The following is a 23,710-nucleotide window of genomic DNA, read 5'->3' as shown; positions in this document are numbered from 1 at the left end:
TACACTGTCAACCCAGGAATACAGGTGAGTCTCCACCCCTCACACTCTCCCCGGCCACCCTGACTGTCAGGCCATCAGAGTTGTGTACACTGTCAACCCAGGAATACAGGTGAGTCTCCACCCCTCACACTCTCCCCGGCCGCCCTGACTGTCAGGCCATCAGAGTTGTGTACACTGTCAACCCAGGAATACAGGTGAGTCTTCATCCCTCACACTCTCCCCGGCTGCCCTGACTGTCAGGCAATTAGAGTTGTGTACACTGTCAACCCAGGAATACAGGTGAGTCTTCATCCCTCACACTCTCCCCGGCCACCCTGACTGTCAGGCAATTAGAGTTGTGTACACTGTCAACCAAGTAGACAGATGAGTCACCACCCCTCACATTCTCCATGTCAAGCCATCAGATTTTGTATCAGTGCCAACATGTTTGCATTGTGATTCTAGGGTCCAGAGCATCCTAATACTGGCAAGAGATACTCAGCTCGTGGATTCCCCAGAGTGGCTTATCTTCCTGACAATGAGAAAGGGAGAAAGGTGAGTGGCAGCGTTAGAAATTGGCAGTAGTCTTGTAGTCCTTGCCAAGCTACCTAATAGTTAAGTATCAAGGACTTGTAGAAAGTTGCCATTTTTAAGGGTTTTTCTATATGTTTTCATTATAAGGACTTGTAGACTGAATCATCTGTAGTCGCCCCTGTTCACTTGATCAATGGAAAATGAATTGTGTACATTACTTTGTACCAGTACCCCAATGGCTTTGAATTCTGGGGTTCTGGGAAGAATAGGCCAATCTCCTTGTTCCCCAGTATCCCATGCTTGTCTCCCTGTGGGGAGTGCTGGGGGAATTCAGGGCAGATTAGGTCCCCAGTACCCCATGCTTGTCTCCCTGTGGGGTCCAGGGGGATTCCAGGGCAGATTAGGTCCCCAGTACCCCATACTTGTCTCCCTGTGGGGAGTGCTGGGGGAGTTCAGGGCCATTCAGGTCCCCAGTACCCCATGCTTGTCTCCCTGTGGGGAATGCAGGGGGCGTCCAGGGCAGTCTAGGTTCCCAGTACACATGCTTGTCTCACTGTGGAGAGTCTAGGGCAGTCTAGGTTCCCAGTACCCATGCTTGTCTCACTGTGGAGAGTCTAGGGCAGTCTAGGTTCCCAGTACACATGCTTGTCTCACTGTGGGGAGTCCAGGGCAGTCTAGGTTCCCAGTACACATGCTTGTCTCACTGTGGAGAGTCCAGGGCAGTCTAGGTTCCCAGTACACATGCTTGTCTCACTGTGGAGAGTCTAGGGCAGTCTAGGTTCCCAGTACACATGCTTGTCACTGTGGGGAGTCCAGGGCAGTCTAGGTTCCCAGTACCCATACTTGTCTCACTGTGGAGAGTCTAGGGCAGTCTAGGTTCCCAGTACACATGCTTGTCTCACTGTGGAGAGTCTAGGGCAGTCTAGGTTCCCAGTACCCATACTTGTCTCACTGTGGAGAGTCTAGGGCAGTCTAGGTTCCCAGTACACATGCTTGTCTCACTGTGGGGAGTCCAGGGCAGTCTAGGTTCCCAGTACACATACTTGTCTCACTGTGGGGAGTCCAGGGCAGTCTAGGTTCCCAGTACACATACTTGTCTCACTGTGGAGAGTCTAGGGCAGTCTAGGTTCCAAGTACACATGCTTGTCTCACTGTGGAGAGTCCAGGGCAGTCTAGTTCCCAGTACCCATGCTTGTCTCACTGTGGAGAGTCCAGGGCAGTCTAGGTTCCAAGTACACATGCTTGTCTCACTGTGGAGAGTTTAGGGCAGTCTAGGTTCCAAGTACCCATGCTTGTCTCACTGTGGGGAGTCTAGGGCAGTCTAGGTTCCCAGTACACATGCTTGTCTCACTGTGGGGAGTCCAGGGCAGTCTAGTTCCCAGTACCCATGCTTGTCTCACTGTGGAGAGTCCAGGGCAGTCTAGGTTCCAAGTACACATGCTTGTCTCACTGTGGAGAGTTTAGGGCAGTCTAGGTTCCCAGTACACATACTTGTCTCACTGTGGGGAGTCCAGGGCAGTCTAGGTTCCCAGTACCCCATGCTTGTCTCCCTGTGGGGAATGCAGGGGGAGTCCAGGGCAGTCTAGGTTCCCAGTACCCATGCTTGTCTCACTGTGGGGAGTCTAGGGCAGTCTAGGTTCCCAGTACCCATGCTTGTCTCACTGTGGGGAGTCTAGGGCAGTCTAGGTTCCAAGTACACATGCTTGTCTCACTGTGGGGAGTCCAGGGCAGTCTAGGTTCCCAGTACCCATGCTTGACTCACTTTTGGGAGTCTAGGGCAGTCTAGGTTCCCAGTACCCATGCTTGTCTCACTATAGATTTGACATGTTTATTTTGTTGCTAGGTCCTGAAACTGCTGACAATAGCCTGGCAGAGAAGGTTGATGTTCACAATCGGTGTGTCCACCACTACAGGGGAGGGCGATACCGTCACGTGGAACGAGATTCATCATAAAACAGAATTTGGCTCAAATGTCTCGGGGCACGGCTACCCAGACCCCAACTATCTGAACAATGTAACCATGGAGCTGGCAGTGCAAGGTGTTTGTGAAGACGATCTGAACTCTTAGACTCTGACCTTGACCTTGACCTTGTCACCTTGACCTCATCTCCCATACGCTCACTGTGATGTTTGTTATGATAATAGGATGTACGTAGGTTTAGTCTGTGTTATTATTATTACAATTATAATTGTAATTGTTTTAAGTTATTTTGTCTCATGATTTCTGTTTAGTGAAGGGATTATACCACTCTTGATAGAGTATTTTGACTATAGTGCTTTGTTATGTTGTAGCCTTTGATTTTCTTTGCTCACCTGAACTTAATCCTTGAGTGAGCTTACCGTATTCGACGTAATAAGCGCCCAGGGCGCTCTCAAAATTAGAAACAGGGAGCTCTTATAAGAATATTATTTTGGTGGAAAAAACAGATCTGAAAGATAAATTTCGTGGTTTATGCTGACAGACTGAAATGTTTATATACGACAGATATATTTTTTCAGAATTTAATTGCCCATAATTAAGGGTGCATATAACACACGAGTGCGTATTATGCACAAATTAATAAGTCTTGTGTACAATGAACAATCGGAAGGGGTGCTAATGGGGATTGTTCACTAGCCAATATATGAGCAATTATCGCCGTTGGCGCTTATTACGTCGAATACAGTATGTCATGGCAGAGTCGGATAGATGACCACAGCCATGTTTGGAGTTGAACTCGCAACCGAATGACCATTATGTTTACAAACAAGTGACCACTGTCATGACGCCGAATACACTTACTTACCCCTGCTAAATGACTTTCTTTGTTTGTCAATTTGAATTTCTATTTCATTAAAACTATCATGTAATATAGAATGTAAGGGAGAAGTTGGTTGATTTTCCTAATAAAATGTAAGGCCTAACCTGAAGACAGAACTGTATCACTAGTTGATTAATTTCAGCTTAAGGTGTTGAAAAAACATATCATATCCTAGAGTATCATTATATCTATATAAAAGCAACATCCATTACAATGTGAATTAGGGCTGGGACGAGTCCAAATTTACTACCTGGGTACCCAACCCCCTATTACCCGACCCTACCCGGGTACCCACTGTAGGTCTCAAGAGTTGGGAACACAATGTCTAATTGGGAATAGTTTAACTGTAGCCCTGGCAAAAACTGTTTAGATACCTGTATGAAACCAGACCCCATATAATAGATATATGGTCTCTTATGAAACGATCGAATCATGCGTACACTGAAGTTGACTGAAGCTTCATCTTTACTCAAACATATACAAGTCAAAATGAATGTGTGCATCATCAGAAAGAAATGGGAACAATAGCGACTTGTAGTCTCTAGTGAGTTTTTGTCATTAAACAATATGTCACGTGACTAACCATGGGTCCGGGTAGTACTGTCGGTACCCGGGTCCTACTCAGGACCCACCCGACTAGAGGTACCCGAGTACCCGAGTTACCCATCCCAGCCCTAATGTGTATCACAATATATACTTCATGATGCAGTGTAGATATTATAGTCATTATTGCAAGATTTTGTGCTCAGAAAACTTGGTTGAAATAATTTTGATAAAACCCTCAGTTTAAGTCAGATCAATTGTCACATATTTCTTGTAAGAAAACAAATAAAAATATAATTGACTGGCATATTGTAGAACATCACCACTCTAATGCTACCCTATCCTATGTTATCAAGTACAATAATGACTGATTTAATTACTCGTTTCACAGATCCATCTGTCACTTTTACGGTTGGTTTTAAGCCATTTTTGAAACAAAACTGACAAGAAATAATGATAGGACACCATGCACAATGCAGTAATATATCTTATCATTCATTTATTGTATATTGAGAACATTTTTTGAATTCCTCCTGATCTAAGTATTGGGCTAAAATTAAGACAAGTATTTAATTGATCTGACCTTCTTATGTTTTTTTCTATGCAGTAAGTAGTTACTCTGTATATGTAGATGTTGTAGCAGTTTAACTGCTGAAGGTGAAAAGCATTACAGTGTATATTAAATTCATATTAAATTAGAATGGCCATATCACAATTTATGAAATGATTTGTTGTCAGAATGGTTCATCTGTGTTGAGTTTGAGGACGTGTATGTCTACAGATGAAGCGATGATTATGTCATGTACCACTGACGAATGTTCATTCTGTATCATTGTTTATTGCTACTTACACTTTTTACACAAATAACCTCTTCAGCAACCCATGCTTGACGTAAAAAGCAACTCACAGGATCCGGTAGTCAGGCTCGCTGACTTGGTTGATGCACGTCATCGTATCCCAATTGCGTGGAGCGATGCTCATGATTGTGTAAATCACTGGATTGTCTGGTCCAGACTCGATTATTTACAGACCGCCGTCATATAACTGGAATATTGCTTAGTGCGATGTTAAACAAACTACACAAATAAATGTTTTTCCGTTGTTTGCCCAGACCTCAAGGTCAGAGGGTTGAGCATGACAACATCAGATAACGTTGAATATTATGAAATGATGCAAGTACAAATGTATGAGTACTCCAGATAAATATTTATAGGAATAAGTACATGTATTGGAGTTAAGAAAGAAAAATGGTTTCAGACATGAGAACAGCAAAACTGTTTTTTGGATGAACATCGTCAATCTTTGGGGGTTTGGGGGCATGCCCCCCCAAGAAAATTTTTATAACAAGGATTTAGATAAGTGCATTTTAGGCTTAAAAAATAATAGAATTGGTTCTTAGGCAATGTTTTTTGAAAATATAGTGCGGGTGGGCAGTGTCTTTTTTGTGTGTGTGTGTGTGTGTTAAAACTAGTATGTAAGCAATAAACAGTTGTGTAATCAATAAACAATTATGTACAATCAACCTGGGAAAGGGCCTCCCTGCTTAAATGTATTCCCTGATGAGCAAAAGACTGGAACACAGTATCTGACTGCCGTTGGACTTGGAATATTTAAGGATTTTTGGGTTTGTTTTTTTAAAAATGGAAATAAAAACGAAACAGGTGGCGAACTTTATAATGATGCGAACGGTGCCTGAGAACCAAGACTATTTCTTTTAGCCTTACATCATTCTGAGAGGGCAAATCCTGGAATTCCAGTATTCCGAGGTAAATTTCTCATGTCTGTGGTTTCTGCAGTTACCTCAGCATGTAAGATTACAGTATACTACTGACATTGTGCTGAGACGTCCAGCTGTTTGATGACTGTTCAATACTGTGGGTATTGTATGAAAGGAAAAGGAGCCAGAGTAACAAAGGTACAGAAGCTCACCTTTAAAATAAAACTTTAATAATAAGGATGTGCAAGACCAGCTAATGACATTTACAGGTAATCCATACACTCCTGTGATAACCTAATCATGCAAGAACTGCATGCCCCAATCAAAGGAATGTGCATTTATATATCTTAGGTGACTTCTCCGTGCTTGCTAGGCGGCACGGGTGGCCAAGTCATCTAAGGCGCTGCGATTCGCTGTGCAGAATTGCGTCCCTTGGGCACACCAGAAACCTATGATTGCGGGTTCGCATCCCCATTCGCCCCAATTATGTTTCTAGGTTTGTCAGCACCATACCTGTGCTTGTGGGTTTCACTGAAGTGGTAAACGTCTGAGATCTGCATCACTTCGGACTTTCCTACCACATTAAGCTGACATGCCGTGATATAACTGGAATAATGTTAAAAGTGGCGTTAAACCCAACTCACTCACTCTTGGTACTTGCTAAAAAGCCAGAGAATTGAGTTCAAATCTCTGCTTGGGTAGAAGTTGTAATGCATATATAGGCCCAGATTGCATAAAACGCTATTCAGTGTTCAATATAAGCATGAAAGTCAAGGGGTCCTTGTCATAACACGAAGTTAAAGATTTAGGGATCACTAAATACAAATACCCCAAGGACATCCCAACAGCAATCAACACTTTAGGTGCTATTGAAGAGGCTATTGAAGGTGTGCGTACATTCTTGTGTTCACTGTGCAACTGAAACTGTTGTGTATCAGAAGGCTTAAAAGACGTTTTGAGTCAATCTATTACCTATGTTCATGGGTGCAGATGAAACTAAAATTAACTTTGTCTGTAAGAGTTTTATCCTGATGGGGTAACTGTGAAGATCCAGGTTAGAATAGGTCTTCAGCAAATCATGCTGGTCTTAAGAGGAGACTATGCTTGTCGTAAGAGGCGACTAACGGGATCAGGTGCTAGCTTGCTGATTTGGTTGGTGCATGTAATCGTATCCCAATTGATTGTATCGATGCTTATGTCAATCACTGGATTGTCTGGTCCAGACTCGATTATTTACAGACCTCTGTCATATAGCTAAGTGCAGCGTTAAACAACTAACAAACAAATCCTGACGGGAAAGTGATTTCCCAGTTTGACACTTTACCAACACGTTCTTTCTCTTAGACTGCACTTCAGTTTAAGCTTGTTTCATGATATCAGCACATTATGATGATGTGGCATGCTAGAAAGTGAATGTTTAAATGCAAAATATTGGATGACATGGAAAGAATACACACCATGGTTTATAGACCTTATAATGTACACAATACACCCTAGCAGATACCTTTCTTCAAAGTGATTTATTTTGACATGAGGGCCCAAATGTCTCAAGCATTCTTGTTTGTGAATTGCCTATGAGAAACATCTATTTAGGTGAATTGTGGGCATATATTTGCTTTAAGTGTATCATTAATTTTTCAGAAGCATTCGTCTAAATAGGGATTGTCAAATAGTTACAACCATTTGGATGTAGTAATAGCTATTAAATTTAATATTTTGTGTGTATTTGTATTTTTGAGAGTTATTCCCCAAACATACGCAGTTCTCTCCCTTGAAGTGTCACCAACTTTGGGCAACCCTTCTCCTTTGTTGATTATATCATGTACAGCTTTGTACATAGCAACATTTTTATTCATATACAAGGTTTGATATTCCTGCATTTATGTCAACATGATTTTTTTCAAAGGATGCAGTTATCTGTAATAGTGATACCTGCAATAAATCTGTTGAAATGTATATATATATATATTTGTATTTTGTTTAACATGTTTAGTAATCAATCACTGTAGCATTATTGTTGACATGACGGTGATTCAAGTGAAATCTACAGGGTTGTGGAAGTACACTGTCAAAACATGTTTCTCCAGAACTATAGGCACTACAGTTTTGTATTGTATTTTGTGGGCCTTGAGAGGTACCAGAAAAAGTCCACAACATTAATGCTTTCTTCTGGCACTGTGTATAGAGGGATCACATGAAAAGTGATATTCCAGCCCAGAGTCTCCCCAGGGCAGCTTGCTACAACCAAGAGATGCAGATTACTCTTCATTCTGCTGTAATATGGCCACCAGCTACAGATAACACCCATTCAAACCAAGTCACAGGATTAAAAAAACCCAATTTCCACCTGTATTCTTTAGTTTCTTTATTCAGTCCAAACCGGATGTCTCAATGTTAGGAATTGTATATAATACAAAATGTACACAAAATTAATGCTTTTACAAAATGTACTTTTGAACATACATCACTCACTCAGGCATACAGCGTAACAAATATATACATACTACAATATATCGATGCGTACTACACTCAACTCCAGAATTAGATCTAGTACTTAGTATGTACACACACACACACTGGATTAACTCAGTAACTGTACTGCGGTCTACTAACTAAAGTCAACTTATTAATCACAGAACAAGTGATACAACAGTTCGACATCACCATCAAACAAGGATGAAACTCTGGATTTCAAAACAACTTGTGTCTTTTCTGTGAGTGTTCATTATTCCTCTGAATAGAATGTAGCACTAAATAGCAATCTTGTTTCAAAACATGCCTTATGTCACAGCCACAGGACTTAATACTCAAACTGTCTTCTCTTTCTTCTTCTGCTGATGTGTATTGTATACCATACACATCAACATCATGGTCAGACCCCAACATTACTTACCAAAGAACATTGGAAAACCATGAATAAGATGGCTAGTTTGTTGGAACAAACACATTCTGATTATCAAAACATATATTAAAAAAAACTAGTTAGTAGTGGCAGCATGGATTGGCTCATCTACTTATTGCGGAAATAAGACAAAAATCAAAAACGCAAGTGCCGAGACGGAATCAACTTCACAGAAATTGCATAATCAATTCAAGGCATTGCAATTCTTTATCCTGACGATAGCTTGAACAATGCTGCTTCAATTCTTAGAATAGACAAAGCACCAATGTTACAATATTTACAACCCACTCAACCCTATCACAAAGGACCAATTGTCAATGCAACAACACAATAAATAGTAATTATCACCAGCTGCCAGTGCTTAAATTATGCTGCTACAAACAATTTGGCAAACACATGCAGATTTATGCAGACACTTTTCTCAACCACTTCCAGGAGATCAGGTCTCCTTCATATGGCCTGTTATATACATCTGGGTCAGTGGATGACCTGATCATGGATTTGGCAATCCCTGTGACTGGAACCCAAGACCAATACCTCGATGTGTATGCGTGGTCATCCGGGCAAATTCATATTCCTTATCAAGTCTGTAAAACATTTCTTCAGTTTTCTTCTTCTGTTCCTCATTTTTCTCTTCATCTGAATCCTTATCTGCTCCTTCCTTCATCCCCATGAGCTTACGGAACTTGGCAGCCATCTTGCCATCATTGTCAGACACAAAGGCTGTCCCCTGCCACTGACCTTGACCTTCATCCTGAAACAAACACACAGTTTACACATAATTTCCACTGAATGGCTTACCTGCCCGATATGATTTAAATGTAATCAAGAAGTCAAATCTCTTAACTACTGTACTGACATTTATATATATCCTTTGTTTTATATAAGTTTTCACTAGTGCTTTCTTAAATGCCATCATAACTCCATAGTACTAAAACTGATTTTAATACTGCCTGAAAAACCAATAATTTCGAGTTTGCATTAATCTAAGTACCTTTATAAATGAACAAAATTTTAGAAAATATTCTTTATTATCGAACATACTCAAAAGTGTCAACAGCCCAAAAGCAAGCTTCTCGTATACTTGTATAATAGTGCTGAATTTGTCTACATTGCACAACACAAGGGGACTTGCCTCTTTCTTCTCCTTATTCTTGCCCCAGAGTAGTTTCCTCTTCTGCACCTGCTCCGCGTACTTGAGAGGGTTGACTGCAGCAGGGTTATAGAACCTGGGCACAGCCACACCCGTCATCTCTTGGGCCTGGATCACACAATAACACACAGTATTTAATTCTGTTTGTTTCTACTGCATATGGCGGTAAACATTGCATAGTGAGATTTTCATTTGGTGTCCACACATACAACTGACATTTCAACTTTTAATTTTTAACATAGTTTGAGAACAAAAACGATTATCTCAACATTTTTAGCAAAGACTCTAATACACATTGGTGAAAAACATGAACAAACAATGGATTCATCAGTGATATTAACAGTGATAGGGAAGAAAGTGTATCTGTCTTGAAACTTAGCACACGTTTGTTTGAGACAGACCTAAAGAGTGCCCCCATTCTCACTTGAAAATAAAGGCACTTCCATGCCTGTATACTTTATCTAGATCAAGTTTTCTGTCAATGATGAGCGTCATGTCTCTAACTTGTGGTCAGCCAGTAAATCATAGTGAACTGCCACTGCAAATACCCAATCACCAACATGGGTAAAAAAAAGAAGACTTCTTACTTTTTGATGCATTGCAGCCATGGTTTGCAGGAGAGCCATTTGTGGCGTGACGTTGCCCCCGGCACTGACTGAAGCAAACACGCTGGACGCACTTAAGGGCATGTTGTTCTGTGTGTCAATTGGCAACTCTGAAATAGGATTCATTTATGCAAGTTTATTAATGTATTAGGTGTCTTTACAAGTACACCGACAAGCGAATACATAATTCTGTTACATACATTATACAAATAATTACTCTTGATGAGGACAATATGCGGAAAGAAGGGCCTTGGGTCCATGCTTTCGCATATTGACATCTTCAAGAGTAATCATTCGTTTTGTTATACTGAAAATCACTTTAAAGTTTATGAAGCATTTAAACAGCGCTATGTTTCATTACAGTAACTTAGCTGCGAACTGTAAAATGTTAGCATACTAGACATCATCTTGTTTTCTAGTACACGAGTCAATGTTCATCACGTGACAGGTCAATACTGATCATGTGAGGGGTCAATATTCAAGGTCAGTGTCAGTCACATGATTTGAGGGTCTTCATTGAAATGCATTGGATTAACCAATGGAAACAACCAAGCCGCAATTTAGTCAGCTCATATGATTTACATTTACACATAATTTACACACTTACCCATACCTTTTGGTTCAGATCCATCTGCCTGCTCTGACAGCATCTTGCTGGCCTTCAACAACTGTTGCCTCATCTGTTCTTTGAACGTCAGTGGCTTTGACCCAACAGCCCTTGTGATGCATTTCTTGCCACGTGTAGGGCTTCGAGATCTACTGCGCCTTCGTTCATTGCTTCGGCTTCTCCTACGTCTTTCCTTACTGTGATCTCGTCTATCTCGCCTGTGACTGCGATCACTTGAACGTCTACGGGTATCTCGTGAGGAACGCTTCTCACGAGACTGCCTGCGTTTGGTGCGAGAGCCGCTGCGGCGTCTTCGATGTGATCTTGATGAACCATGGTGGCTCCTCTGCAATAAAACGATTCAGTCATGTAAATGGCCAGACTGACTGTATCGCAACAGTCATTGTCAGAAATCATTCTTCCTTATAAGGTTGAATATCAAAATCAGGGATATGACAAGGACCTTTTAAATTTCATGCCTTCTTTCAAACCTAGAACACCAATAGAAAACAATAACGATCATTAATGACAGGATGACCAGCAGAGCTCCAGATAACTGTTTGAGCAATTGAGTTTTTACCCGAAGGTTTCTATTTTAATTGGGTTATTACATTTTTCATTGGGTAACCAATATTTTTTCACTCATCTATTCATCACTCTATTGTTTTTCCCCAAAATGAGCTAACATTTTGATATTTCAAGAAAAATAAAATAATGTTTCAGATGAATATAAGGGCTCTAACTAAAGGCTTGACTGGTAAAGAGAATTAGCTCGTATTTGTGTTTCGGAAATTTACCCCATGTACACATGCTGAAAGAGCTTCAATGAGTATTTACGTATGCTGTTTTTATCATTTGAGTTTTTCATTTAATGCAAGCGTTTCTGTATGCATGTTAATTGAAAGTGATTGGGTTTTGAATATTTTTGGGGGGTATTTTACGCAAATACGCAGCTTATCTGTAGCTCTGGACCAGTCATTATTTACATCATGAAAAGGATTCATACTGTTACAACTAGAAACACATTCTCCCCCCCGGATGGGTTTACAACTTATATATGTAAGTCATCTACATTATTACTGGCTACAGGGGACACAGAAGCAATGGAAACTAACAGTTATACTCCATTAGTCCTTATAATGATAACATATAGCAAGACCTTAAAAATGGCAAATTTCTACTAGTCCTTATGATACCTTAACTATTGGGCAGTTTGGGAAGGACTATAGGACTAGTGCCAATTTCTAATGCTGCACAGCTATTTTCATTTGACCTGCTGCTGCTGTTAGACGATCAAACTTGAGGATACTGAAACTCATACCACTGAATGAGTTGCGTTTAAGGCTGCTTTGAAGAGTATTGCAGTTATATCACAGCATGTCAGCTTAATGTATGAGGAAAGCCTGAAGTGATGCAGGTCTTAGACGTTTACCACTTCGGTGAATAAACTCATACTAACACTTCACAGTGTTACAGAATGCAGTGCATTTGAAAAGTGACATTCAATTACCAAACAATTATACACACAAGCATACTCTTTACAAGATTTCAAAGTATCTACGGACTCAAGGAAAAATACAAGACATTTAAGTAACATACCTTCCCATGAGACCTTGACCTTTGTTTTCTCTCAGAGGACCTTCGCCTTCCTCTTGATTTTGACCTTGACCTCTTCCTGTCCGAGGAACGACGCCTCCTGCGATGTGGTGATCTTGATCTTGACCGATGAGGTGACCTTGATCTTGACCGCTTATCTCGCTTCTCATCCTGCAAAACATGAAGAAAAAAAATTAGAAACACTTCATGGCAAGTTGCACTTAACTATGTCCATAATTGAGACATGTATCTTTCTCATTTCAAGCAAGACATAACAAAGAGATCGTAATTCTTGGAACATACTTGTGCCCAATAGACATAATAACATTACTGAACCACCCTGCGTCAGAGGCACACACCATCAGCACTTGAACGATTAATACACAGCTCACCTTCTTCAATCAGAGTAACTGCTAAAAACACAATTCCCAAATACATAAAATATATTCAAGCAAACATGATGAAAATCCCATTTTCTTAAATAGTCCAGTGTATGTATTAAGCAATTTATTTCAGTCCTAAAAGTCGGTACAACGCTACGAATGAGAACATATTCTTGTCTCACTATAAGAATTACCTTACAATCTGACAAGGAAACAAATATGTTTTTGAAAGACTGACGTATATCTTGTCATTATTTCAGAAAAAAGTTACTCTGTGAAGTCATGTACAGAAAAAAATGTGAACCTTCAAAACAAGATTAAGAAATAGACAAACGAACAATATCTGCTTTAAAACTCAAAAGATGTATTTCACAGGAGCACCTGGGAATGCCTTGCCCATGTCAGTAAACTAGAACTTGTACCATTTCACAATATAAACCTAGAAAAAAATCATGAGCCACATGGTTCTCAAAATCAAATAAAAAAACTGACAAATCCATCCTCATTGACTTCATAAGTAAATTCAATTCTGAACACACCGCATGGCGCAAATACAACGCTGTCCACCCCTAAACCCCTTGCTGTATTCGCAAGTGAAAAGGGCGGCTAGAATACAAGTGTAAGAACACCAAACTATTACAAACTATACATACACCTGTTTCATACTCACCAGTCATCAACAAAAGTGTGTGGCAACAGTTCTGTTGCCACATGGTGCTGACAATCTCCTTTAACAGCGATAGGATCCGCAAAACCTATGTGATATGCAAGCGACAGGTCAGACTAAGTCCACAATGGATCGAGATATGCTATACTCATTGTAACACAAGCCCAAATTATCCCTAATTCTATAACCTTATTCACACAATGCTGTCCTCAAGGGAGAATTACCAAAGGAAAGAAAGTGAATTTATGTGGGTACTTGGGGATTTTTTGCTGTAATTCTAAGGCATTTCTTCCCAGAAATTAATTTTCAACTGTTGTGCTTTTATCTTTCTCAGTGCATGGTCATGACAATTTCCTTCATTATAATATCAATGTGTAAAAGAGGTGTCTTAATGTCACTGATTATTTGAGCTTCAACAGAAACTGGACATCTTCACATTCAAAAAGGGAAAACATATGGTTGAAAATCAGCTGTGTTGTTTTGCCTTTTGAAACAGTTCCTAGTTCCACCAGCACTGATCAAGATGAAAAGCCCGAGACACCAGTTGAGGTATTAATTTCTGATAACACTGATCTGTCAGTGACAAGAAAACCCTTTCACAGTGACACCGATACCTTTCTCTTAGAATTGGAAGAGTCTTTCCTGGGTGATGACTCTCTTTTTGATGACACTGGTGAAAGTGACTTTTTCCTCTCTTCGCTTCTCACTGAAAGGAAAACAACTTACAATTATTCTGACTGCAGAACAGATTCAGGAACGACAATGTCTGAAAATATTTTTGGGAAGTGTAAGGTAAATTCAAAAACATAATCTGATGATCCCACTTTCGAACTGTTAGAACAAAATGCCCATCATGTCAAAATTCATGAATAGTTTGAAAAGAACATATGTTATTCTGTCTACTCAATCTGGCTTGGTACTCTTCCTAAGACAGTTATCTATCATATCTCCAGGGCAAGTAAAAAGTTCATTATTCAAATTTCAGGTCATACATTCATGATTTCAACAAGTAACAAAAATCTGTTGAGGAGCATTACCTGAGTCAGCTGAGGAGGACCTTGAACTTGAGGAGGAGGACCTTGACCTGGAATGTTCTGATGACAATGGTGATCCAGTTATCTTGGTGAGTACAGGCATCTCATCATCATACTGAGAAGGCAGTATGATGTCTGTCAGCTTGAGAGGATTCTGAGGACTTGTAACAGTAGAAGTACTTTCATCATCAGAAATGGTCATTGGTTCGGTGGAATTAGTTAACGTGGGTGGGTCAGCATGATTGAAAAACTGAGTTTGGTCCTTAATGTTCGAAAGTGTAGGAGGTTCAGACATATTAGAAAAGTATGATTGTTCAGATGAAACCGACAATTCAGGAGGACCAACAGGTAAAGGTGGTGGAGCCTGTGCGTCAGGTGATCCAGTTCCGCTGATCATCTTCTCAAAGGATTCCCATTCTGCTTCCAAGCAGGCATCAGACTTGGTTGACTCAACTTTTGGCAGCATCTGAAATTGAATGATATTCACCTAGAAATTTAGTAAAGGAAATGAGAACTGAAATGGTTAATCCTCTTCATCAATCTAATTCCTAACATTCTTTTAATATTTTGGTAATCAATATTTGATAACAAATGAATCAAGCATAAATGTTACAAGGGTCTATGGAACCTTACTGCATTATCATCACTTATATGTCCCTTGAGCATGTTGAGACAGTTGTTGGCTCTTTTCTGATTGCTAGAAAAGATACAGGGCATCGAGCATGATCAACATGCAACGGTAAAATCGGAATGACATGAATGATAAACCGTAGTGTATTAATGATAAATATATATAATGCAAGTTATCATTTTTTACCAGTCAGGCACATACTCACAAACCGTAGAAGATGTCGATGATCGTTTGTTTACCCCTTCTCAAACATCTGGGGCCAACTTATTTGCTCTTCTTGTCTAGTCAAGTTTGACTTGAGGTTAATCAAAAGCAAAAGAGCCAGTTATAACCATTTTCTTTTTCGCATGTGATTATTATCACACAGTATTAGTGTTCATCTCACTTATTAAGAATATTTCATGGCTTCGGCATTTATGAAGACCTATACACTAATGTTGCAAACCCTTATAGATCGTGAATATTTTTGTATTTGCTAGTATGTAACATCCATCCATACATTCACACATTCTGGTTAATGAACTTTCATTCACATGATAAATGGGTTATCTGAATTTCTAAAATGGTCGACCACCTGTTGCCAAATTCGTTTTCCCCATGTTTACTGAGGTCAAGGTCATTACAAAATGTACAACACCTAACAATTTCTCATGGAGAAAATGTTTCTCGGCAGATAAGGGTGATATCAAAGTATGACGCACTCATATTAAAACGTGAAAGTGAATTGCACTGATTCGATTTTAAACTATCCCTGAATGATACTGTAACGAATTAAGTCATAAATACGAGTGACGTCCTACAGAAATGAAACTTGAAAGATTGGGTGGGCAGTGTTTTATTTTGATTCGATCATGCACAATTATCAAGTAAAATAATTGAATATTTCTACAACATAAATAAACCCTATCACTAATATTTGCAGTATATATTCACCTGATCCATTCTGGTTGGCGTATTCTTGGCACTATCGCCATCGTCGGAATAGCTTGCCAGGAGATCCATTTTCGCCAACAAAGATGGCGTCTTTGCGAATCTTGCTAATATCCCGGATGTACAAATACTAAGCCACAGAGAAATATTTTACAAAATGTTATGGACCTTACACGAACAACAGTTGGTATTCATCTGGACACGAAGAACATCAATCGCAGCTGAATATATGAACACAACCAACAATGAATATTTTCTATCTGTAACGTAAACAAAAAAGTACCTTTAGTTCCTTCTTGGTAGGTAAGCTAGTTCGTAATGCCAACACTCCACCGGATATACAACGCTTATATGATTTAGACACTAATTAAGCTAATTATGTAAGGAAGTAATTACTCCCCCACACACCGACAGGGCTATTCATCAGATGTCCAGGTCTGGTTCGACGTGTTAATTATGTTCTGCTGTTCCCTACATTTGTTAAGAGACGAGTGAGTGACATGTAAACTAAATCTGAGCGATTATTTTTCCACAAATTGACTGCACTTTTTCCGTCCGTCTTACCTGAGGATTTATTACATAAAAAATGTAAAATAATGATACATATATATTCTATTTTCAGTGTAACATAATGATATTTTAAATCCAAATATATATTTACTTATCATTATGTTATATTAGAAATATATACTTAATTATCATCATTTTAAATCAAATAAAATATAATTATGTATCATTATTTTATATTGAAAATATATACATGTATTTATTTATCATTATGTTACAGAGAAAGGGAACATTTATTATGAATCAAACGCCCAGAAAAGACGGATTTTTCTGAAAAATAACAGAAAGACCATGCCAATTCAAAAATATCCCTTGGCAAATGAATGCTTGTGTTTGCTGTATATCTTGAATTCGGCTTATCACAAAGGTGTGTAGTGCGGTATGTATAACTTGCGCTATCATTATGCGTTATTAATGTAGCGGCCATAAAATTTCCGAGTCCCGTGATGGGATTCGAACCACGAACCTTCTGATCAGAGGTCGGACGCCTTGTCCACATGACCAAAGAGGTTAACCCCGTCAGCAAGCTGACAAGGTAAGGATGTCATCTGTGGGATGACTACACGCCCTGCTACATTGACATTAATGCGATGGTACAAATCTCTGTCATCATTTTCACATTTTGATTCTAAGGAATTTAGATTTTGCGATGTTTAACCCACATCGAGCTTTCTCAGTAGTCCCGAAATGTTTGTTTGTTGTTTAATGGCGCACTCAGCAATATTCCCGCTATATGACGGCGGTCTGTAAATAATCGAGTCTGGACCAGACAATCCAGTGATTGACATCATGAGCATCGATCCACGCAATTGGGACCGATGACATGCATCAACCAAGACAATGAGCCTGACCACCCGATCGCGTTAGTCGCCTCTTACGACAAGCAAAGACACCTTTTACGACAAGCATGAGTTGCTGAAGACCTATTCTACCCCGGATCTCCCCGGGTGGGTATCTAAATTGAAACCCACCCACACACCCACTATTACATAATCGACCGTTAAAACATAGATACCTAGTCTTGGCTGTAGCGTTACTGAATTAGATGAACTTGTGAGCTTTTGTTATGTCTCAGTTTTCTGACCGATAGAACCGGTGGAGGGTCGACATGGTCGAAGGGCTCAGTTGTTTATTTTTCATGATTGGTCGACAACCGGCACGACTTTGGATTGGCCAACAGCTCCAGCTAAAGCTTCACGGGATTGGTCAATTTGTCCAGGTGTAGCGTCATGGGATTGGTTGACGTGTCAGCTATAGTGTCATGAGATTGGTGGACGTGTCATGGGATTGGTTGACGTGTCAGGTATAGTGTCATGGGATTGGTGGACGTGTCAGGTATAGTGTCATGGGATTGGATGACGTGTCAGCTATAGCGTCATGGGATGGTGGAAGTGTCAGCTAAAGCATCATAGGATTGGTGGACGTGTCGCGTCGTTGCACAGAGCTTGTAATATAAATATATTATGAAGAATACATATACATACATACGTAGATAAAAGTGGAAAACATAATCTGTCACATACCAATACAAGATATTGCTAACATATCCAGTATTCACAGAGTTAAAACCATGGGACGTTTTTCTTTTGGAATGTTAACCTATAACTGGGTTAATCACCTAATCCTTTATATTTCAAAAATATTTGACTATCCCGACAATTAAAGTTGGTTTTGATTAAATTTTAGGTTGAATCAAATTGGTGTTGTAAGCTAATTGTTAATGTTTATGTGTATTGAATTACCGAGTGCAACAGTAATTCCGCTTTACTCTAAATTGTTTTCTATAATATTGTGATGATTTGTTATTATTTAGTTTCATTTATTAATTTGATTGACCCCGATCTGAGGTCGAAGTCGCAATACGCTTCTCGTCACGCTAGTCAAAGGGAGGTAATAAAACACTTTCTTGTCCGTTTAACGTTGATAGAAAAAAAATAAAAGATATGTATGAAAAGTACTAATCTAACAATAGTTATATTTAGATCAAAACACGTGTGGATCGTCAAGTGCCTGTGAATATGGCTAAATCGGACGATTTAATTGCCCAAAAGACAGAGACTGTCAAAAATTCTTTACATAATATTCCCAGGGGGCAACCTAAGTCAGGTAGAGCGTGGAAATCACCACGACAAGCAAGGTAATCGTTCCGTCAGCATCTGGTTAAGTTCATCTGTTTGTGTACAAAATTACAGTTTCGACCCTTCGTACATGTTTAATGTTAGTAATGTCTTGTTTTTCACATGCAATCATTCTGATTCTTGATGATAGTCATCAACTAAAGATGCCCCAGTGCCGTATTCTGTGTTAGCAACATAGCAATCTTATGTTACTGTAGTTTACTGTTTACTACTGTTCTGGCATTGCCAATATTTGAAGGAAATTGTATTTTTCAGACATTCGGAGATAAAAAAGGTTAAGTCACTGAAATCATCATGGAATAAGAAAATGTCAGAAAAAGCAGAGAAAAAATCCATAAAAGAGTTCCAGAACAGATTGAAGGAAGCCAGAAATGAAGAACTTGAGGTAAGTAGTGTAGGGCTGGGACGGGTAACTCGGGTACCTTGGTCGGGTGGGTACTGAGTAGGACCCGGGTCCCCACAGGACTACCCCGGACCCGTAGTTAGTCACGTGATATATATATTGTTTGATGACAAAAATTATCTAAAACTCTATGGTTACACTACAAGTCACTAATATCCCATTTCTTCTGACTTTTATATGTTTGAATAAAGATAAAACTTCATGCATTAAACTTCAGTGTATGCATGAGCGGATCGTCTTACACGTGTATCTAAATACATTTTGCCAGGGCTACGGTCAAACTTTTCCAAATTGGACAGTTTGTACCTATCTCTGAAAATCTACAGCGGTTACCCGGGTAGGGTCGGGTAATAGGGTGGTGGGTACCCGGGTAGTAAACTTGGACCCGTCCCAGCCCTAATGTAGTGTATTGTCATTGTGATGAGTGTAAGAGTAAATAGTATGAGCTTTGGTGTTATAGATACGGAGATAGTTCAATATGAGAAGTAAAGGAAATACATCACAAGGTGGTTATCAAGGCATAAAATATACATGACATGAGTGTGTGAGGTTGAAACTAGCAAATGGCTTGTTTGCCCTATGCAACTGACCCCCCAAAATGACGTAAAAACTCCAATAAATCTATACAAAACTGTATATGACCGATTTTTTTATAGAAATTGACAGTAAAGAAAATGAACATAACCAACAAGTGTACTTGACTTTGATCATCTTTGAGAACAGAATTATATTCTTTATGGATATATCAACAGCAGCTTAATGATGGGAACCGGGGCATGGGTGGCCCAGTCGTCTAAGGCGACGCGATTCACTGTGCACAGTTGCGTCCCTTGAGCACGTCAGAAACCTATGATTGTGGGTTCGAATCAAGGTTCGCCCCGATTATGTTTCTAGGTTTCTCAGCACCATACCTGTGCTCGTGGGTTTCACCGAAGTGGTAAACGTCTGTGACCTGCATCACTTTGGGCTTTCCTCCCACATTAAGCTGACACGCCGCGATATAACTGGAATACGGTTAAAAGTGGCGTTAAACCCAACTCACTCACTCACTCACTAATGATGGGAACCATTATACAGCCCTGTGGCGCCTGGGTTTAGAATACGTCCCCAGCAACCTGTGTTGGTTGTTGGAAGGTATCAGAATGGATCAGGTTGTCAGACTCGTTGATGTGGTTGACTGTGTGTTGTACTCTGACAGAGTGGGATGTTGCTCATATCAATCACTAGATTGTTTGTTCTAGACCTGGCATTTTGCTGACTGAGGTCATATAGCTGGCATAATGCTGAGTGTGGCGAACGTTAAACAACAAACGAAACCCTGTGTAAAATGGATCCTAAATGTAACTCAACAACTCATTAGAAGCACACTATCTAACTCGCTTGTCTGACTTTTCAGAGAAAACGTAAACGGGCTGAGGACAACCAGAAGAGAAGGGAACTGAATGCTTTGAAATCTGAAGTAGTGCAAACTGTAAGTTGTGATGTGTGTACATTGGGGTTGCATCCTCCTACAATGAGGACACGGATGGTCCATACCGCAGTGGGATTTTGGGTTAGAATTGGTCCCCAGAAACTTATGCTTGTTGTAAGAGGCGACCAAATGGATGTGCCGGTCAGAATCGATGACTTGGTTGATGTGTCATCATACCCCAACGTGGTTCGTTGCTCACAAAATCAGTCACTGAGTTGTCTGTCCAGACTCGATTATTTCCAGGCCACTGCCATACAGCTGGAATATTGCTGAGCGTGGCATTAAACAACAACTTTCACCAGAGTTGTAAATACTATGGGTTTTCCTCGCACATCAAGCTGACGTGCCATGGTATCAGTGCCGTAGCCAGCCCCCTCCCCCCTTGGATTTTTTACAGAAAACATTTTTCCTTGTGAAAGTTACTTGAATAAAATATGAATAATCTTATTTGCCCCCCCTGTCAAAAAAAGTTAACTACGCCCTTGGGTATGCTTTAATTTGAATTGAGTTGTTGTGAGATAACAGAAATGCATGTCATGTATAAAATGTTCATAGGTAATGACTGACCTGACTGCTGACATGAACCTTGAAATAAGAATAGTGATAATATCAGATATACGTCATATTCCTTTTCTTGACCAATGTTGTGAGCTTTGTGAGTTATAATTTGCATATCTTATTTTCAACTTTTGCAGATTAAGAGCACAGCAAAAATAAAGAGAATGAAGAAAAAACAACTTCGCACTCTGGCCAAGAGATGAAATGTGTTTCAGATGAAGAGCTTGTTACCATGGTTACTCATGCTGTGCCCAAATGGGATGCCATTATTGTTTTAAGTGGCCATGTAATTAATCATTGAAAAGTGAGGAAAGTAGACATTTCACATGTTTTATTATACCCAAATGTTTTGGAAGAAAATGGTATTCTTCCACTTCAGCTGAAGTTCTTGGTGAGCACGTGGGAGAGAACAAACTTTAGTTAAAATGTTAATGTAACAGTACATTTTTACATAAAAAGTTAAGACACAATAAGATCCCATTACAGACTTCTTTTTGGGGGTGTCATTGAACATTGAAAATGGCATATGAGTTGCAGGCAGTTCTGTTAAACAGGTTATTATGGTTGTCTGGCATAAACATCTATTGACATTACAAGCAAAGTAAGGCAACCTCTTGAATTCTTGGCATGAGAATAGGAAAGCTTCTGATTCAATAATGGATCATTGTCTGGCATATGTTTTATGCCATATTAATGTTGTTTTGAGATGTTTTGAATGAAATATGTTTAAACATTAGAGATGTGTGTTGTGTTTATTTGAGATGTCAAAAGGAGGGAGAAAACAGGTATACAACTGTGGTTACTGCAAGCCAGCAAGATCTCAGCAAGAATATGGAGGCACTTGCAATTCTGTGACATTGCAAAGTGTATGCTATCTTACCATTATCATACCCCAGTGAAGAACTGGTCTTCAGCAATCCAGTTTATTGTAAGAGGGATCGGGTTGTCATTCTCGACCATTCCACATGGCACTAGATTTGTGAAAAGTGGAGATTGTTAAACCAGGGATTTACATGAGGCAAATCTATTGTCAGTGCTGTATCTACCCATGAAGCTTCTGGGTTAGAATTGGTCCCCAGTAACACATGCTGGTGGACAGTGGTTGTAAGAGGCGATCAGATGAGTGAGTGAGTGAGTATGGTTTAACGCGGCGATCAGATGGATAGGGTAGTTAGGATGGGTCACTTGGTTGATAGCATGTCCTCTTACCCAGATCACAATCTCCACAACCACCGACCCGTGAAGATTCCTGGGTAGAATATGTCTTCAGCAACCCATTCTTGCCGTAAAAGGCGACTATGCTTGTCGTAAAAGGCGACTAATGGGATCGGGTGGTCAGGCTCGCTGACTTGGTTGATACATGTCATCGATCCCTATTGTGTGGATCGATGCTCATGATGTCAATCACTGGATTGTCTGGTCCAGACTCGATTATTTGCAGACCGCCGTCAAATAGCTGGAATATTGCTGTGTGCGGCATTAAACAACAGACAAACAAACAAACCACCACCACAATCTTCACCATCACAATGTCAAACACTGGATTGTATGGTCTATGCACTTGTTGAATACACTACCACAACTTCTCGTGAGGACGATTCATGCTGTAGGTCACATGTCTCAAAGACAAGCCTCCAGTTTTTGTGAGAATCCATCGGACGCGAACACTCGCAACCTTCTGATTGTTAGCCCAACAGCTAACCAACTGAGCAACATCCACACTGTGAAACTAAGTGCAAATTTATCAAGTCATGCCTATGCCGTTACGGAACTGAACGAAAAGGGTCGAATAGGTGAAGGACACCTGCAAGTGATCCCAATGCCATTTGGCACACTCGTCCCATTCTGTAATCTACAAGATACCAAGTAGTGAGGAATGAGCCGATATGGCGCAACTGAAAACGGCTCTTGGCGTCAGACATCTCGGGTACTCGTGAATGACACAGTATTTAATAATTCGTCCTGTGCATAGTAATGAAAATTAATGAATCGAAAAAATAATGTATGTTTATTAGTTCCTATTTTAAATCATTTTAGCCACTTCAATTAAGAAAGAAAAACGAAATAAAAAAATATATTGAAAATAAAGTTCTTTCATTAACTAGGGCTTGCTATAAAATGCACTGCCGCAGGCTATAGTTAATAAAAAAATATTCAAAACTCTCAACATTGCTGTGCTATTCAATGACTTTGTGTGCAGAGATGACATCACTGGGAGGAGCTTATGCTCACCTGATGACCCCTGCAGGTGTGACTGGCAACAAAATACTACAAATTACGTCATAGGGAACAGTCACGAGTTTGAAAGGTTTGTGGTACTGTATTCTAAAGCTACAACATTTCATTCTCTGCCATCAGTTAAAATTCAATATGCACTATATTCTCCCTCCCTTATGTGATTCTTCTAAAAATGGGTGGGGTGGGGGGAACAAGTAGTTAAAGCTTTCGCGCGTACATCACGCCAGAGGCCCGGGCTCGAATCCCCACATGG

At 40.0% G+C, this 23,710-nt stretch overlaps 3 protein-coding genes across 6 annotated transcripts in view; 2 read left to right on the top strand and 1 right to left on the bottom strand.

Annotated features, from left to right (window-relative positions):
* LOC124118495 (E3 ubiquitin-protein ligase DTX1-like) overlaps nt 1–2,970 on the top strand; it is a 29,841-nt gene extending 26,871 nt beyond the window's left edge. Inside the window, exons 8-9 of the mRNA XM_046480612.2 lie at nt 445–534; nt 2,357–2,970. Of these exons, the coding sequence (XP_046336568.1) occupies nt 445–534; nt 2,357–2,581 (315 nt within the window). The 3' untranslated portion in view covers nt 2,582–2,970. The remainder of the gene's footprint in view (nt 1–444; nt 535–2,356) is intronic.
* A 4,954-nt stretch (nt 2,971–7,924) lies between these two features.
* LOC124118506 (arginine/serine-rich coiled-coil protein 2-like) lies at nt 7,925–16,209 on the bottom strand. 4 transcript variants are annotated; one of them, XM_046480628.2, is made up of 9 exons: nt 16,086–16,189; nt 15,358–15,447; nt 14,525–14,987; nt 14,102–14,193; nt 12,441–12,608; nt 10,842–11,187; nt 10,217–10,344; nt 9,612–9,737; nt 7,925–9,230 (listed from the first exon to the last, which is right to left on the bottom strand). In XM_046480628.2, the coding sequence occupies exons 3-9, from the start codon at nt 14,985–14,987 to the stop codon at nt 8,970–8,972; spliced, it is 1,584 nt and encodes a 527-aa protein (XP_046336584.1). In that variant the 5' UTR covers nt 15,358–15,447; nt 16,086–16,189; the 3' UTR covers nt 7,925–8,969. The 4 variants fall into 4 exon arrangements, with proteins under 4 accessions (XP_046336584.1, XP_046336580.1, XP_046336581.1 ...); XM_046480624.2 differs by lacking the exon at nt 15,358–15,447 and having other exon boundaries at nt 16,086–16,209; XM_046480625.2 differs by lacking the exon at nt 15,358–15,447 and having other exon boundaries at nt 10,848–11,187; nt 16,086–16,209.
* Nucleotides 16,210–18,619: 2,410 nt separating this feature from the next.
* On the top strand, nt 18,620–21,955 carry LOC124118505 (coiled-coil domain-containing protein 86-like). Its single transcript, XM_046480623.2, has 4 exons — nt 18,620–18,786; nt 19,043–19,172; nt 20,587–20,661; nt 21,357–21,955. The coding sequence occupies exons 1-4, from the start codon at nt 18,668–18,670 to the stop codon at nt 21,420–21,422; spliced, it is 390 nt and encodes a 129-aa protein (XP_046336579.1). The 5' UTR covers nt 18,620–18,667; the 3' UTR covers nt 21,423–21,955.
* The last annotated feature ends 1,755 nt before the right edge of the window (nt 21,956–23,710 follow it).

The sequence above is a fragment of the Haliotis rufescens genome, unplaced genomic scaffold (genome assembly GCF_023055435.1).
Source record: "Haliotis rufescens isolate VD_foot unplaced genomic scaffold, xgHalRufe1.0.p SCAF_38, whole genome shotgun sequence".
Taxonomy (NCBI): domain Eukaryota; kingdom Metazoa; phylum Mollusca; class Gastropoda; order Lepetellida; family Haliotidae; genus Haliotis; species Haliotis rufescens.
The sequence above is the reverse complement of the archived record's forward strand: the minus strand, read 5'-3'. Positions and strand labels throughout refer to the sequence as shown.

Bases quoted from the DNA above. Each gene is read 5' to 3' on its own strand.
- LOC124118506 (XM_046480624.2), bottom strand. From the start codon at position 16,154: ATGGATCTCCTGGCAAGCTATTCCGACGATGGCGATAGTGCCAAGAAT. The intron at 14,194-14,524 runs GTAATGCTCCTC...TTTTCCTTTCAG, and splicing joins GTCCTCCTCAGCTGACTCAG to TGAGAAGCGAAGAGAGGAAA. The intron at 9,738-10,216 runs GTAAGAAGTCTT...TGTGTGATCCAG, and splicing joins TGGCTGCAATGCATCAAAAA to GCCCAAGAGATGACGGGTGT.
- LOC124118505 (XM_046480623.2), top strand. From the start codon at position 18,668: ATGGCTAAATCGGACGATTTAATTGCCCAAAAGACAGAGACTGTCAAA. The intron at 18,787-19,042 runs GTAATCGTTCCG...TGTATTTTTCAG, and splicing joins AAATCACCACGACAAGCAAG to ACATTCGGAGATAAAAAAGG. The intron at 20,662-21,356 runs GTAAGTTGTGAT...CAACTTTTGCAG, and splicing joins AATCTGAAGTAGTGCAAACT to ATTAAGAGCACAGCAAAAAT.